Source organism: Neohortaea acidophila (genome assembly GCF_010093505.1).
Source record: "Neohortaea acidophila strain CBS 113389 unplaced genomic scaffold BDY17scaffold_3, whole genome shotgun sequence".
Lineage (NCBI taxonomy): Eukaryota > Fungi > Ascomycota > Dothideomycetes > Mycosphaerellales > Teratosphaeriaceae > Neohortaea > Neohortaea acidophila.
This window is the reverse complement of record NW_022985512.1, coordinates 957,091-972,509: the sequence shown is the minus strand read 5'-3', so window position 1 is coordinate 972,509 and position 15,419 is coordinate 957,091. Positions and strand designations below refer to the sequence as shown.

At 55.9% G+C, this 15,419-nt stretch overlaps 7 protein-coding genes across 7 annotated transcripts; 3 read left to right on the top strand and 4 right to left on the bottom strand.

Moving 5' to 3' along the window:
- Positions 1-317: 317 nt before the first annotated feature.
- Positions 318-2,352, bottom strand: BDY17DRAFT_293271 (amidase). The gene is made up of 2 exons (XM_033732965.1): positions 1,815-2,352; positions 318-1,746 (listed from the first exon to the last, which is right to left on the bottom strand). The coding sequence occupies exons 1-2, from the start codon at positions 2,221-2,223 to the stop codon at positions 392-394; spliced, it is 1,764 nt and encodes a 587-aa protein (XP_033591864.1). The 5' UTR covers positions 2,224-2,352; the 3' UTR covers positions 318-391.
- A 27-nt stretch (positions 2,353-2,379) lies between these two features.
- Positions 2,380-6,370, bottom strand: BDY17DRAFT_100362 (uncharacterized protein). The gene is made up of 2 exons (XM_033729101.1): positions 4,914-6,370; positions 2,380-4,626 (listed from the first exon to the last, which is right to left on the bottom strand). The coding sequence occupies exons 1-2, from the start codon at positions 6,233-6,235 to the stop codon at positions 2,643-2,645; spliced, it is 3,306 nt and encodes a 1,101-aa protein (XP_033591863.1). The 5' UTR covers positions 6,236-6,370; the 3' UTR covers positions 2,380-2,642.
- Positions 6,371-7,257: 887 nt separating this feature from the next.
- On the top strand, positions 7,258-9,545 carry BDY17DRAFT_322152 (Sec1-like protein; the record flags this gene model as incomplete). The annotated part of the gene is made up of 4 exons (XM_033736761.1): positions 7,258-7,297; positions 7,350-7,575; positions 7,666-8,048; positions 8,095-9,545. 4 exons carry the CDS (start codon positions 7,258-7,260, stop codon positions 9,543-9,545), a joined length of 2,100 nt encoding a protein of 699 aa, XP_033591862.1.
- Positions 9,546-9,906: 361 nt separating this feature from the next.
- BDY17DRAFT_322151 (aspartic peptidase domain-containing protein) lies at positions 9,907-11,559 on the top strand (the record flags this gene model as incomplete). Its single annotated transcript, XM_033736760.1, has 5 exons — positions 9,907-10,302; positions 10,372-10,647; positions 10,700-11,110; positions 11,168-11,380; positions 11,443-11,559. 5 exons carry the CDS (start codon positions 9,907-9,909, stop codon positions 11,557-11,559), a joined length of 1,413 nt encoding a protein of 470 aa, XP_033591861.1.
- A 51-nt stretch (positions 11,560-11,610) lies between these two features.
- Positions 11,611-13,303, bottom strand: BDY17DRAFT_293262 (interferon-related developmental regulator-domain-containing protein). Its single transcript, XM_033732964.1, has one exon. The coding sequence runs from the start codon at positions 13,051-13,053 to the stop codon at positions 11,710-11,712; it is 1,344 nt and encodes a 447-aa protein (XP_033591860.1). The 5' UTR covers positions 13,054-13,303; the 3' UTR covers positions 11,611-11,709.
- Positions 13,304-14,237, bottom strand: BDY17DRAFT_293261 (uncharacterized protein). Its single transcript, XM_033732963.1, has 4 exons — positions 14,107-14,237; positions 13,833-14,031; positions 13,683-13,775; positions 13,304-13,629 (listed from the first exon to the last, which is right to left on the bottom strand). Exons 1-4 carry the CDS (start codon positions 14,206-14,208, stop codon positions 13,565-13,567), a joined length of 459 nt encoding a protein of 152 aa, XP_033591859.1. The 5' UTR covers positions 14,209-14,237; the 3' UTR covers positions 13,304-13,564.
- A 236-nt stretch (positions 14,238-14,473) lies between these two features.
- BDY17DRAFT_308705 (uncharacterized protein) lies at positions 14,474-15,418 on the top strand (the record flags this gene model as incomplete). Its single annotated transcript, XM_033735244.1, has 1 exon — positions 14,474-15,418. The coding sequence occupies one exon, from the start codon at positions 14,474-14,476 to the stop codon at positions 15,416-15,418; it is 945 nt and encodes a 314-aa protein (XP_033591858.1).
- Between the last annotated feature and the right edge of the window lies 1 nt (position 15,419).

Genomic DNA, 15,419 nt, shown 5'->3' with positions numbered 1-15,419 from the left:
CGAAGGCGTAGATCCGGCGTGTCCGCGAAGCGAAAGAATGAGTGACTGTTTAACGAGCGGCTGGAGAGGGGAAGATGGTGAGGGTCGAGTCCGGTGTGGTGTTGGGAGGGGAGTGGAGGTGGTGAAGGAGAGGGTGGAAGCGTCGTCTCACGAGATTGCGCCGCACCCTGGCTCGGGCGAAACGATTGGCTGCCGCCGCTCGCCGCGTCTTTGTCTCTAGCGCAAAGTTTAATTGCTCGTCTAGTCCTCCTCTTCGTTTCAACTCACTCCCGTCTCTTTCACGTGTCGGGGCATGTTTAATCACCACGTTGTAACTTCCTTTTGACAGCCTTCCGCGGCAAAAATGGAATAGCATGCAGCTATTTTACATTTGACGATGGCATGATCTCATCTATTCATCGCTCCATCTCCCTCCAACTTCCCACGCCTTTGCAGCCTTCAACAAGGCTACCTCATCCCATCTCTTCGACACAATTTGCAGACCCACAGGCAGACGGCCTTCCACTTCACCCTTCTCATTCTTCGCATCTCCCCATCCCACAGGCATACTCATCGCCGGGTGTCCCGACAAGTTAAACGGGCAAGTATTGATCGTGTTTCCTATGATCGGGTCGTACAGATCCATAAACCTCTTGCTCTGGCCGTTCGGATTCGCTTCCGTCTTCAAGGCCGACGCCGGGATCTTGGGCCCGACGGTAGACGTCATGGGCGTGAGGAGGATGTCGACATCTTCCAACGCTGCATCGTAAGCGGCGCGCAGCTGGAAGACGTGCATATACGCCTTACGGCTCAAGCCATTGCCGTATTTCTGCTCCATGTACGTCGCGTTCATGATCACGTTGAGCGGTGCTGGGTTCTTGTTGGCCAATGCATCGAAGAAAGGCTGCCCTGGGGCAACGATATCGATATGTGGCATGGTGTGTGCCAGCAGGTCCGGGGGCTTGGCTGCGAGAAAGTGAGGGATCAATGGCCGTGTAGTCACCGACCAAAGCGCCCCTCCGTATTTGTGCGAAGGGATGGACACTTCTCTCACATCTGCGCCGAGACTCTTGAAGCGGTCGATTGCGTTTTGGGTGGCTTTGGCGACGGACGGCTCCAGTGGTGCAATCTCGAAAGACTCTTGCACGACTCCGATTCTTAGGCCTCTAGCAGCTGCGGAAGAGGTCCATTCACCAAGTCCTTTTTTCTCCTTAGCCCACGATTCCAGTTCTCCAAGATAGTCCGGTACTTGGGATCTCAGCGGTGACTCGGGTCCCATTCGAGGATCCATACCATCATAGCCCGCAAGGACCCCCAGAAATGTAGCAGTATCCTCCACAGTCCGAGCCATTGGCCCAACGTGATCGATGAGAGGATGCAAAGAGCCTATCCCCGTGTACGGTATAAGGCCATGCGTAGCCTTAAGACCATAGTAGCCCGAATATGCTGCCGGAAGACGAATCGAGCCGCCCTGATCGCCGCCTAACGCAATGTCAACGCCCTCGCCGAGCGGATACTGCCTGCTGTCGTGGCCGGCCTTCCTCGCGTCCTCCACATCCGAGATGCTGATAAGAGCTCCGCATCCAGAGCTGCTGCCCCCGGTGGCGTAACCTGGTAGCCACGCATTGTGCACCGCCCCGGCGTGCGAGCTGTAGCTGACGGGAAAAAGCGACAGGTTCTCGCACACGCCTGTTCCCTTGATCGTCCCTCCGGCTTCAAGGACGCGGCGAACAACCGTAGCATCAATCGGACTGATCGGATGCTGTCCTGGTAGTTCAAACAAGCAATTAGTCTCGTCTGTACCTATCAAATCAACACCCCAAGGACTCACCTACCTGAACTAAACAACTCCGCCGAAGCGCCCAAACTAATCGGCAACCCACCAACACACATATTATCCTTCACCGCCACCGTCTTCCCCGCCAGCGGGCCCCTTCGCGCCGCAGCGTCCTTAGCCCTCAACTCCGTCCGAAACATCCAAGCATTGAGCGGATTCTCCTTCTCGTCAGGCCGGTAGTACTTGCGCTCGCCGCCCTCGACTTCCACCGGTTCCGTCCGCGGGTCTTCGTAATCGGGCAACTCGTCGATGGTCTTGCATACCGCGCTGAAACTGTTGGCGAAGAGCAGGAAGCCTGCTTCATTTTCACTGCCGGGCTCGATGGCGAAGTTGTTTGCTTGGGCGAGGGCGTGGACTTCTTCGGTTGTGCAGGTTGGGTCGCCGGAGGCGAGACTTACAACGGACATGGCTGCGAACTGTCGTCTTATTCAATTGATTCTTATGGTATCTAAAGAGAAATACACAAGGACGCTTGCAGAATGTTGGGAAGAGCAAGCATCGTGTTCCATGAATTCGGCTAATGTAAGGTACCTAGGGCAATGATCCTTGCGAGTCACATGGGCCAGTTACACAGTAAGCAGCCACCGTGGGTAATACATGCAGCAGACATAGTAGAGAAAGGGCATACGTGTTTCACCGAGACGGAGTTGAATATAGTACATACACTGTACGGGTGGGTATCTGTAGCTCTGCTTCAACTTCTTGAGCTCGCCCGCAGTCGAACTCCCACCGATCATTCAACATCGATCACGCAGGGTTGACAGCGACGCTGTAGTAGTGAGCCATAGTCCCAGATCGAAGACGACAGCCATCGCATAGCGTCTCTCTACTCCTCCTCATGCTTATAAGTACACTGATCGCCCTTCTGACACCTCCCCTCTTGCCAGTACTTGCACACCTTCGTCCGGAACCACGGGCTCTGAGCGGTGGTCTGCCTCTTGGCTTTCGTGGCATTGTCGTTAGCACTGCCCTCGCGCCACTGCTTGCGCTCTTGGTTCTCGTACACAGACGTCTGCTGCTGCTGCTGCTGCTGCTGCTGCTGCGCCTGGGGCTGATAAGACGTCATGCCAGGCATGGGTCCGGGGGTGTTAAGCCCGAAGCCAGACATGGCAGGAGGTTGTGCTGCACCGCCCTGATTCTGTTGGATTTGAGCCAGGATGGCAGCGAGATCGGGTTGGCCCGCTGGTATCGTCGAGGGTTGTGGGGCGGGGGCAAACGTGGGCGGCGGAGCAGAGGAGGGGAGGTTGAATGCGCCCATTGCAGATGCCGGTGGAGTGCCTTGATTTGCCTGGGCTTGCTTGAGACTGGCGAGAATATTGGAGATTGCATCGCCACCTGGCAACGATGGCTGCGATACCGTCGGCATTGAAGGCTGATAGCCACTTTGCGGGGTGATCATTAGATTCCCAATGTTCGCAAAATCGAATTGAGGCGCGACATTGGCGGTCTGCTGCTGTTGTGCCGTAGGCATCTGTTGCATGGCGACGCTCTTGCCTTTTGCGCGAGCATCCCACTTGGCGTCGGGCAGACCGAATTGCTTGATCTTGTCGGACTGCTCCCCACTGTACGGGTCCGATGGTTCACGCGGGTTGGGAGGAATGTCCTTTGGATCGGTGTAGAAGACGATGAGAGTGTTGGCCTCATGCGCATCTCGGGCAGCCCGCTCAGCAGATTCCGGCTCGACCTCACCGCCAAACTTGATGCTGTTCCTCTTACGCTCTTCGGCATCGACAACAGTAAAGTCGATATCCTTCGGAGGGGTAAAGTCCACGAGACCAGCTCCGTCGTCTGCGGCTTCATCCTCTTCATCAATGTCCATCATTGAATGTTGTTGCTTGAACATGCGACCTTCTCCGCCAACGTCGCTTACATCTCTGACTTGATTGGCATCATGGCCGAGCTCTTCATCAGGATCATGGTGGAATTCGCGAATCTGGACCAGGTCTTCTCCAGTCTTGAACGTGACATGTAGATGGCGACGCGATTCTTTTCTAAGCCGCTTTCGCTTCTCCTCGGGGGTCTCGTCTGGAACTTGCCTTTCAACTTTCGGTGCCGGCTTCTCTTCTTTGGGTTTCGAGAGATTCGCCATCGTTTCAGCAAACGAGAAGGAAGGCGCTGGTGCTGCACTTGGGCCTGTTGTCGAGGACGCATTTGACGTCTTGTCAATCGTTCGTCCAGCCACTCCAGTTGTAGATGCTTGGGCAGCTCTATTAGCGGTAGATGTGCCCGGTTTCTTCCCGGCCGACTGTAGGCTGGCGAACAGACCGGACGGTTTTGCAACAACTTGTTTCGGCTTCACTGCGGGAACAGCAGCAGCCGTGGTGGCTGCTTTGGTATTGTCATTCGCCAAAGTCGACTTCTTCGCGGTAGTGCCCAGCTTCGTAGCAGTAGACAAGCCATTGGATTTCGAGCTTGCAATTGCGACCTTCTTCTGGGCGCCTCCATCGTTCGCAGCACTAGAAGGACGTTTGACACCAGCAACTGGCTCTGGTTCTGACTTCTTGCTCGGTGGGGATCCAGCGACCTTGTCTTTTGCTGACCCCGGCTCAGCACTCTTCTCCGCCGAAGCCTCAGCCGCGCTCGCAATGATGCGTTTGGCGTAAAACTGGGTTTTGGCATCACCTCGCTTGGCGTAGCGCGGAAGGACCTTGACCATGTGCGTGTTCTCGAGCTTCGTTTGCGTGATGGTGGTGAACAAAGCGACCGTCTCGAGGATGGTACGAGGCAAGGCGCTGTTGTAATCTTCGACTTTTGCGCGGTCCAGCAAGAACTGATAGCACAGGAACAGCAGTGACACGTTCTCGCTCATTCTGGAGAGAAATTAAGTCAGTTAAGTACAAATGGAGAAGACGTTTGACACGTGATGAAGCGTTTCATTTGCAATCCATGATGTCAATGCACGTATCCACTCTTGATTCGAGTTGGAAAGGCAGTCGCAGGAATGGTGTCAGGAGCATGATAGCGCGCCACAATGGAGGCATGGCATGTATGAACTTGAGCCACAAAAGCGGCCTTGACGTATTCAATCCGTGTTGCACGGGCTACAGCATGCAGGGTACGCGCGAAAGAGTCGTGCAGGACCGAGGGGATGACTTACAATAGAATGATGTCGCGGTGGCCGTGCTTCAACGCCGCTTTGAATGCCGTTTCCAGCATGTCACGTTGGTCTTTGACTCTGCTCTGAAGGAGCGGAAGCTCGTTAGTGCGGTTCTTCGACTCCGCATCCTGGAGGGCAGCAACGTCCGCTTTCCATCGGTCTCTAATCGTCTTCACGATCTCCCAGAATTCACCCAATCCTTTCCGAATACTGTCAGAAGCCAGAGACCTGCGTTTGCCACGCCACAAAGCCTTGATGGTGTCGTATTCGGTGGCCCCCTTAGGAGTGTCAGGCCTCTTGGCAGGCAGAGGTGATGTTTCAGCTGCTTCATCTGAGGTGTATGAAGACTCGTCATCGTCGTCTGAAGACGAATCCTCGTCTTCGCTTGGCGAATCGCCTTCGTACTTGATCTTCTCCCCCGTTGGCGAAGAAGTTTTGCCGACGGCCAGCGATGGTTTTGCTGCTGCAGCAAGGAGACGCTGTTTCTTCACCCCAGTCTTGCTGAGTTTCGCAAGGAGTTTCGGATCGTTTGCAGCCAGCCTGCGAAGCTCGTTTCGAGACTTGCGGGGGACATAAGGCGGGAGTGCGGCGCGATTAAGATCCCAGTTGAGGGCATCGACGCCAACGTTGACAAAATTGCCCATGCGCTGAGAGCGGGTGGCGTTCGCAAGATCGTCGAATCTGATGATAGAGAACTGTCCAGCATTGGTTCCTTGTGGTATGGAAGCCATAAGCTGTCTTTGATCGGCGACATCAGGTGTGGAAGGGTTGAGGGGTCGTGATTGCGCGACGCTGTTGACTTGGTACGAAGGCGCTCCGTACGGGTTGTGAGCGAATGCCGACGATGACTTTTCCTGTTGTAACGCGTGTGGCGCGACAGTCGCGGCATTCGGAGTGTGGCGATCCGCGGTGGAGTAGTTGAAGTTCTGATTGAATGCATGTTGGGGAAGCAGGCTGGGATCATATTGCGGCGCATATTGATAGGTGTGGGGTGTTTGATATGTGTCGACGGCGTTTTGGCCGCCGTACGGCGCGGGACTGGGTGCCAGGGGGCGATGGTATGGAGCTGCATGTGCATGCAAATTGCCCTGCGCAGGTGGCAGCGAGAGGTGATTGGTATTCTGCGGCCAGCTCGGAGTAGAGGAGTGCTGAACACGTGACTGAGACGGGTAGTTGCCGGCGTTTAAGCCCCAGCTAGCATCGTAAGGACTCTGGCCGGGCCCAGATTGGAAGAGATTGTCATATGCATTGAACTGCTGCTGACTATCCGCAAACAAATTGTTGTTGGCGTAGCCTTCTTTACTGCGAGGCAACTGATCCATGTTGGCGACAGTCTCGGGCGCGGTGAAAGGCTAAAGTCGGCTGCGGACGCCGACACGGCAATTCATGAGCGCGCTAAGCCGAATTCGATGCAGAGGCCAGCTGCAGCAGTAAATTACGCGGGCGCGGGAGCTTGATGATTGAATTGATGAATGTTTCAATCTCGCGCCTACACAGCAGTGGGATCCTTGCCGTATGTCTCGAGGACGGTGTGCCGGAATGAGTGTCGTGTGCGGATGGCCGAGACCCGCGGGATCTGTAGAAACTGAGGGATGAGCTGTCGAGTGGTTGGTCACTTCAACATACGGCCCCCCCTGCGAAGCGTCCAGCGAGAGCAGCCTCCTGCACACCCCCGTCACTCCGACGCGGTAGACTGTGGGCGTTTGGAGGGCTGCTACGAGCTAGAATGCGTAATTGAGAGGCAGTGAGCGAGCAGCAGTGCGTGCCAGCGCGGCACTCTGCCAACGGTAGGTAGAAGGCTCAGTAGACAGTGATCGTGGCCGCCCTTCTAAACAGTGACGGGCGCAATTTGGACGCGGAACGGAGTACCTCTCGCTACTGGCACAATTCACACCTCAGAAAACACCCTGAGCTCCCATGCATTATTCAGGCAGCGCACTGGAGGAGGGAAAAGGGGAGGAGATGGGGTTGATGAGTGCGGAAGGGGTGGTGATGAATGAAGGTGGGTGGCGGGCGGGTTGATGAAGAGGGGAGGAAACAAGAAGGAGAAAGCTGGTGGGAAGCGTGAAGAAGAAGCGAAAGCTCCAGGTGACGGCGGGAAAAGTGGGTCCGAATCGAGTGACCGCGGCGGGCACTGCCGCGTGGAAACTCTAAATTCCGCAGCGCAACCTCCACGGATACACTTGGTCTTTAAAGGTACATTGTATGCCACTTGTTGCCAACCGTGAATGCCACCCTCACCGTACGCTTGCAAGACGCTACAGACTTAACAGACCTTTCTCCATTCCATGCGCATGTGGTGAAGAAGCCAGAGGCTGGGCAACAGCCTGCAGAACACAACGCCATGTCGACCTCTTCACCGAGTCTACGGGACAAACAAATAGGTGAGCACACTCGCGGAGCTTCCCTCTTCTGCCGTCGTGCTGATCGTCGTAGCGTCCATCGAGCGCATCCTCAACCTCAATCACACCCCACAAGAATCGTCCGAACCCCACCATGATCCAAGTTCCGCAAACGGCCTCATCCCCAAAGCTGCTCCCATCCTCAACTCGGATGGAGAGCCGATATGGAAAGTACTCGTATTTGACAATCTTGGACGAGACGTAATAAGCAGCGTGCTAAGAGTCAACGATCTGCGAGGATGGGGTATTACAATACATCTGTACGTGGATGAATGAGTGGATCAGGCTACCTGCACAAGTTGCGGTAGATGCTGAGGCCCGAGTAGCAAGCGCTGACAGCTGCGTGGCAGAAATATCAACGGCCAAAGACATGCCATCCCCGATGTTCCCGTCGTCTACTTGGTTGAACCCACGGCGACCAATTTGGAACTTATTACGAAAGACCTCCAAAACGGCCTCTACTCTCCCGCATACATCAACTTCCTTTCTTCCATTTCGAGACCGCTGTTGGAGGACTTTGCTGCTCAAACAGCCCAGGCCGGGACCGCGGAAAGCATTGGCCAGGTGTACGACCAATACCTCAACTTCATCGTGAGCGAGCCCAACCTGTTCAGTCTAGGCATGGGTAAGGAGACGTATTGGGCGATGAACAGCGCGCAAACCACGGACGATGAAATCGATGCAAATGTCGACCGGATCGTCAGTGGCTTATTCAGTGTGGCAGTGACTATGGGTTCGTTATCTTGCTTCACTCTCCCTGTTCATACTGACGATACCAGGCACCATCCCCATAATTCGTTGTCCGAAAGGCGGCGCAGCCGAGATGATTGCAGCAAAACTCGATCGCAAACTGCGCGATCATATCCTCCAGGCTAGAGACAACCTTTTCTCTGGCGCAAGATCAACGAGCAGTGCCAGCGCGACCTCCTCAAGACCTGTGCTCATCATCGTTGACCGCAACGTCGATTTAGTCCCAATGCTGTCGCATTCGTGGACATATCAATCTCTCATCCACGACGTCCTCTCCATGCAACTCAATCGCATCACGGTGGAGACGCCCTCGGACGACAGCGGTCCCGGCAAGGGAAGTACCAAACGCTCGTATGACTTGACCTCGAACGACTTCTTCTGGAACAAGAACGCGGGCGCCCCCTTTCCGCAAGTGGCCGAGGACATTGATACCGAGCTCACACGGTATAAAGACGACGCGGCCGAGGTTACGAAGAAGACTGGTGCCAACTCGATTGAAGACCTCCAAAACGACACCAGCTCGTCAGCGCAGCATCTCAAGGCAGCCATCACCCTTCTACCAGAGCTGCGGGAACGAAAAGCACTACTGGATATGCACATGAACATTGCCACGGCGCTACTCAAAGGCATCAAAGACCGACAACTGGACAACTACTTCCAGCTCGAGGAAGACATCAAGAAACAGACCAAGCAGTCGATGCTGGAGCTGCTGAACGATTCCGACAAAGGCCAGGAGCCACTTGATAAGCTCCGAATCTTCATCATTTGGTTCTTGAGTACCGAGCAGGACGTTTCTCGAGCCGAGATGGAGAGGTTTGAAGAAGCCCTGAAACAGTCCGGCGTCGACACTCTTCCCCTGACCTACATCCGACGGGTGCGGGAGATTACTCGAATGACGATGATATCCTCCGCTCCAACACAACCACAACAAACCTCCGCATCAAATGAGATCTTCCGTGGCTTCAGCTCGATTTCATCCCGCCTCACAGATCGATTCAAGGAAGCCGGCCTCGGTGCCAACTTCGACAACCTCATATCGGGTGTGAAGAACTTCTTGCCTGTCAACAAAGACTTGACGCTTACCAAGATTACCGAAAGCCTCATGGACCCCTCGAATGCGTCGACCAGTGCGTTGCAGAAGACGGAGGGCTTCTTGTACTTCGATCCCCGCTCTCCGAACGCGCGCGGCATCATGCCGCCGAGCGCAAAGGATGGTCGATCTGGGACGACGCAGACTCGAGGAATCGAGGCTTCTTTCGGACAGCGAAGGCAAGGTTTCAGCGAAGCCATTGTCTTCACTGTGGGCGGTGGAAGCATGGATGAGTACGGCAATCTACAGGAGTGGGCGAAACGGACGAGTGGAGGCAGCGGAGCAGCGAGCACTGTCGGCAAGAAGAGGGTGGTGTACGGCAGCACCGAGCTGGTCAATGCCGAGACCTTCTTGCAAGAGCTTGCGAAGCTCGGGAAGGAGAGCGCTTGAAACCGTTCAGCCATATGCTCTTGAAGCAATTGACATGATGTAGATGAGCCGCACCTCCTTGAGTTCTTTCTTCTCAATTCCGTCGCTCCTGCGCAGGGCCATCGAGGAAGCACCACACGATCGCGTTACTTCCTTCCGAACTCGGAGGCATGCCATGGCAACTATTGCATGCAATCAGTCGCTGGCAAGCACGCCCATGAGCTTTGCTGTTGATTGGTGTTTATTCCATCTCTTATCAATTCTTCCTTTCACCATTCTCGTCTTACCAGCATTACTCCATTTCATTCACAGCACACTTTCTAGCCTGCCAATATCCACCCATTCATTTCAGCATCAACCACAAATCCAACACACTGTCAAAATGTCAGGCCTGCAGCAAGTCGTCCCAGCACCCGGCCAGCTCCACCGCATCAAGCGCGTCAAGAACCAGCACTACGTCCGCGACGGCAAGAAATCCTACGGCCATGCCTTGCGAAAGTACAACATCAAGCCCACCGTGCCGGGGCCCTTTGACATGATCGACATCATCCAGCACGCCGAGACCCAGCACGTCCTCAGGAGGCTGCAGGATCGGCTCCGCGGCCGGCCCACGCATGTCAGCCATCGGCAGCTCGTCACCAAAGATGAGAACGGCGAGGTTGGTGAGGTCTCGGCCGAGGATGTGCAGGGGGATGCCGAGTACCTTTGCCAGGTTGGCATTGGTTCGCCGCAGCAGCAGATGAGTTTGGACTTTGATACTGGCTCTGCGGATCTGTATGTTTGCTCTCCTTCAGGTTATCCCGATCAAAGCTGTGGCTGACGCGCTACCCATCGGTTTCATAGCTAGACGTGGTCCACCGAGCTGCCTTCCCATGTTCAATCGGAAGGCAAGAAGTCCAAACACAACATCTTCAACCACGCCCTCAGCCACACGTGGAAGCCGCTGAGCGGAGAAACGTGGACCATCACCTACGGCGATGGCTCCTCCGCGGGCGGCAACGTCGGCACCGACGTGGTCGAACTTGGCGGCATCCAGATCAAGAACCAGGCCGTGGAGCTCGCGAGCCGAATGTCCTCCAGCTTTCGCTCGAATCAAGGCGATGGTTTGCTCGGTCTTGCTTTTGTGAGTGAATTCTACCCGCTCCGCCCGAGACGCCATATCTCATTGACAACAGGATACAATCAACACCGTGCAGCCCAACCAAGTGCACACCCCAGTGCAAAACATGATCCAGCAAGCTGCCATCCCAGCCGGCTCAGAGCTCTTCACCGCCCACCTAGGCAGCGTGAACGATACCAGCGACCCGGACAACGGGAGTTCCTTTTACACATTCGGAGTTATTGACGCCCAAGTGCTCGCATCCAACAAAGCCACCGTGAACGACATTCACTACACGCCCGTCGACAACTCCAACGGCTTCTGGCAGGTGGCGTCCAGCACGTACACCATCAACGGCACACAGCACAGTACAGCTGGCCACACGGCGGTCATGGACACGGGCACTACGCTGGCGCTAGTCGACGACCAGACATGCAAGAATATCTACGCTGCCATCCCGGGCACGAAGCTGGATAATTCGGTGGGCGTGAGTGGTTCCTCCCCTTGCCTCCAACGCTGACCACCAGACTAAGAACCGCCGCAGGGCTACATCTTCCCCACTTCCACTCCGACCGCCTCTCTCCCCCTCGTGGGTTTCGCCATCGGCAACGCGACCTTCACCATCAGCCGCGAGGACCTGGCTTTCGCGCCTGCAGGCAACGGGTACAGCTACGGCGGGATCCAGTCGGCGGGGGATCTGCCGTTTGCCATCTACGGCGATGTGGTGTTGAGGAACATCTACGCCATCTTTGATGTGGTGAGTCTGCCCCTCGTTTTCGTTTTTTTTGTGAGTAGGGGTGATGCTGATGTACCGTGTAGGGCAAGATGCAATTCGGCTGCATCCAGCGCCTTGATTCTTCGACTGCTCCGAATGCTGGGAACGACAAGTGCGGGTCGCATGGGAACTCATGCCAGTCTTGCGACAGGAAGGACTAGGTTCAAGCTTGGTCAGGAGGCGAAGGATGGACACGGCGATGAGAGAGGACGTTTCTGCTTCCTGTGTGTGACCTGATTACCACTACTACCTAGTATTATGCCAGCCTGAGTACGATGTAACGAACTGCCTCTTATTCCCTCCACCATGACTCAATCATCCTCCACGTTAATGGGCAGGCTATCAAAAACCACCGGATTCAACTCATAATGCACCCCAAAACCCCCTTGAAGCAAACGCTTCAGCGCATTCAAGCGATGCAGCTTCCACCACTTGTCAATCGTCATCTTGCCCCCACCATGCACGCTGATCTTCAACCGGGAGCCCAATTCGCGCCCCTCCTCATCCAGAGCAGTGGAGTAGCGAGGACCCCGCGTCGGTCGCTCCACCGTGTTCAAAATGTCGGTGAAGGTGAGGTGCAGTGCCTTGCGGTCCTTCTTCGACACGCGCTTAGTGGAGGCCTTGGCGAGGCCTTCAAGTGTCTGCTCGAGTTGGTGCCGTTGGCGGTAGACGGTGTACCGCTTGATCATGCGTTCGCCGGTGTCGGGGGCGATTTCGGACTCGCTGGTATTCGCGGCGTCGTCGTCTTCGGGCTCCTCGTCGGACTCGGCTTCGGTGTAGCTCTTCTCGAAGAGGAGGGCGATATTGTCGCCTGCGGCGATTTTGACGTGCGCGTCGACGCTGTCGAGCTGGTCTACGAACGTCTCCATCGCGACTTCGGTCGTTTCTTCCATGTCTTCGAGCTGGGTGGCTAGGAAGCCCCATTCTTCGATAGCGGCCACCACGATCTCGGCGTTGTCTACTTCGCCCACTGCGCCGCCGTCTGATGAGGCGATGTCGAGGAAGAACTCCATGACGTTCTCGGTCTCCTCGATCGTTGCGCCGCCGTAGAAGGTGGCGATGCTCAAGGCGCGGATTGCGGCGATCTTTGCGATTGGGTGGGTCGCATCGGTGGCGGTGGTTTTGATCGGGCCGGCGACGGTGTCGTAAATGGTCTCAGACGGCACAGTGATGAGCATGAGAGCGAGAGCTTTTAGCGCCAGGACTGTCTCACGCTCCGTGGCGCCCGATTTGACGCTCTTCAGCACGGCCGGCAGCAGGGCGTCGGTTTTCGGCTTGAGTTCCTCGATGGCATAGTGTCGAGTCAGGTCGAGGTTGAAGGTCTGCAGACATTCTTCCCTGCCCTGCGCCGAGCTTCTCTTCCGATCGCAAATCTCATTGATGCGATCCTCGAGGTCGGCAATCCAGTGTTCGGAGGGGAGGTCGTTGTCGGCGGCGTCGGCGACGAGTTCGTCGATGCTGTTGGTGCTCCACTGCGTGGTGTCGCTCATTTCCCCTTCATCGTCGGAGACGTTGCGGCTGCCGCCACGCGTGGAGGGGCGGGAGTTGGCGCGACTGCCGGGCTTGCTACTCGAGGCAGAGCCGGTCTTGGAGCGCGCTTTGCGGGAGACGGTCTTGCCGCTCTCTAAGAGAGCTTGCTTGCGGAGGTCGTGCATGATGATGTCTTAGTATGGAGAATGTGTTGTGTGGAATAGGGTGGGTTGCTTCACTCGAGTGAGCGTGAGGTGGGTGGGTGCTATTGTATGGGTGGATGGGGGTGACGGGAGGACGTCGAATATATACAGCCGAGGAGTCGCAAGTCCATGAGGAGAGAGCGGCAGGGTAGGGTGGCAATAGCGCGGGAGGGAGGACAATAGGCGGGGCGTCTATTGTCTTGACGGTGAAGTTGGGAGAGTGTAGGTGCTGCGGGCATGCGGTGAGAGATTGTGTGAAATGGTCATCCACCGCCGTCTTCAGTCCCTTCCCGCACTCCCCGCATGCCCGGGCCGAGCCTAAGCGCCTTTCACATGTCAAATCTCGCCAATCATGCCCTCTGCAATTGGCCTCTCTTCCGTCTGCCCTCGGTCAGGCTAAGGATGACTCGGTGTTGAATGCCATCACAACCTGACTCACAACATAGCAGAAACTAGGGCAATTCAACGGAGCCAGACTATCAATCCCGGCTAGCTAGCTTTTGGAGTACACACACAGCCCTATCCCACTCAATACCAGCACCATTCCCAACCATGTATCTTCACGCACGTTAGCAATGCGGTCTGTGAATCAGAGTGAGTACAGAACAGACCTCGTGATATCACCTTGCCTTCTGCCCACCACTCTCCCAGCACGGTGAAGAGAAAAGCGAGGGAATTCGTAATGGGCACCGTCAGGCTGAGTTCTAGATCGAGTCAATCAGTTACGCTCCCTTCTCTCTGCAGACCTTTTCGCTTCTTACCAGCCTGTCCAATCAACAAAAAGAACCAAACACTCCCCGTCACATTGAATACCAATGGAACAGCGTACGCCGGGTCTCCCAGCAAATCGTACACAGCGTAGAAGGTTGTCCAGATCTTGCGCTGCAGCCTTGATGTTTTGCCATCCGCCAATATGGGCCGTTGAGGCTTCGGTCGACGTTCTCGTGCAACGGCTGCTTTCTAGTTGTATTGAAGATGGCGCTGTTCAGCTCGGTGGACTCCTTGTAGAGCGAATGCAAAGGTGACGTGACATACCCTCACGAACGGCGTGGTAAATCCCCATGCCATTCCCACTAGCACGAATCCCACCGCCCAGCGCCATATTGGCGGCTCCGATGATTGACCGATCTCAATCATCTTGGGATTCTGCCTTCATCGTTGTTGCATTTGCAAGATGCAGGGTGAGACAGGAAGCACGCGGGCTGAAGTCCACGAGCAAAAGTGGTGGGAATCTGACTGGAGGCAAAACACTTCACCTCTTCAGCTTGGCCTGACGATCGTGAACATTGCCCGATTTCCAGCGTCAAGATTTGAACAAGCCAGCTGCAAAAATTTTCGTCCACGGTCCTCTCTTACGTTCTGGCACTTCACATCGCAAGTCCACCCAGGAACCATCGCAAACATGGCACCCGCCAGAATCTCCCCTCCATCCTCACCAGCCCAGGCCCAAGGCCTGACAGCCGCGCAACGCGAAGCGTGGGACAAAAACGGCTACCTCATCATCCCCAACGCCCTCTCCGAGTCCGAAGTGCAATCTCTCCTGACCGAAACGCACGCAATGCTCGATGGCTTCTCCCTCGAAGGCCACCCCATGACCAAGTTCTCCACAGGCGACACCACCAACCACGGCAGCGACGACTACTTCCTCACCTCCGGCGACAAAATCCGCTTCTTCTTCGAAGAGGACGCGTTCGATGCCCAAGGCTCCCTCACGAAACCCAAGCAGCGCGCTATAAATAAAATCGGCCACTATTTGCATCACCTCTCCCCCGCCTTTCGCGCCGTCTCCGTTAATGAGCGCAATGCGCGCATCGCCCGTGATCTCGGCTTCCGCGACCCGAGAGTCCTGCAGTCCATGGTCATCTGCAAGCAGCCCGAGATCGGCGGCGCCGTTCCGCCGCATCAGGATTCCACTTTCCTGTACACCGATCCCCCGTCCGCCGTTGGGTTCTGGTATGCGTTGGAGGACTGCACGCTGGAGAACGGGTGTTTGTCTTTTGCGCCGGGGTCGCATCGCCGGGCGCCTGTGGGGAGTCGCTTTGTCCGCACTGCGGATGGGCGGAGTACGACGTTTGAGCCGAATGCGGGAACTGTGTGGCCTGCGGAGCACGCGGTGGAGGAGAGCGGTGCTGAGGGAGATGAGAAGTATGAACTTGGCGAGGTCAAGGCGGGGACTTTGGTGCTCATCCACGGCAATGTCTTGCATAAGAGCGAGAAGAATCTCAGCAAAAAAGGCCGGATGATTTACACCTTCCACTGCATAGAGGGGGGTAATCGGTACGACGAGCGGAACTGGCTGCTGCCGCCAGACACCGGCTTCACCAAGCTGAACGAGGCCCTGAGATAGG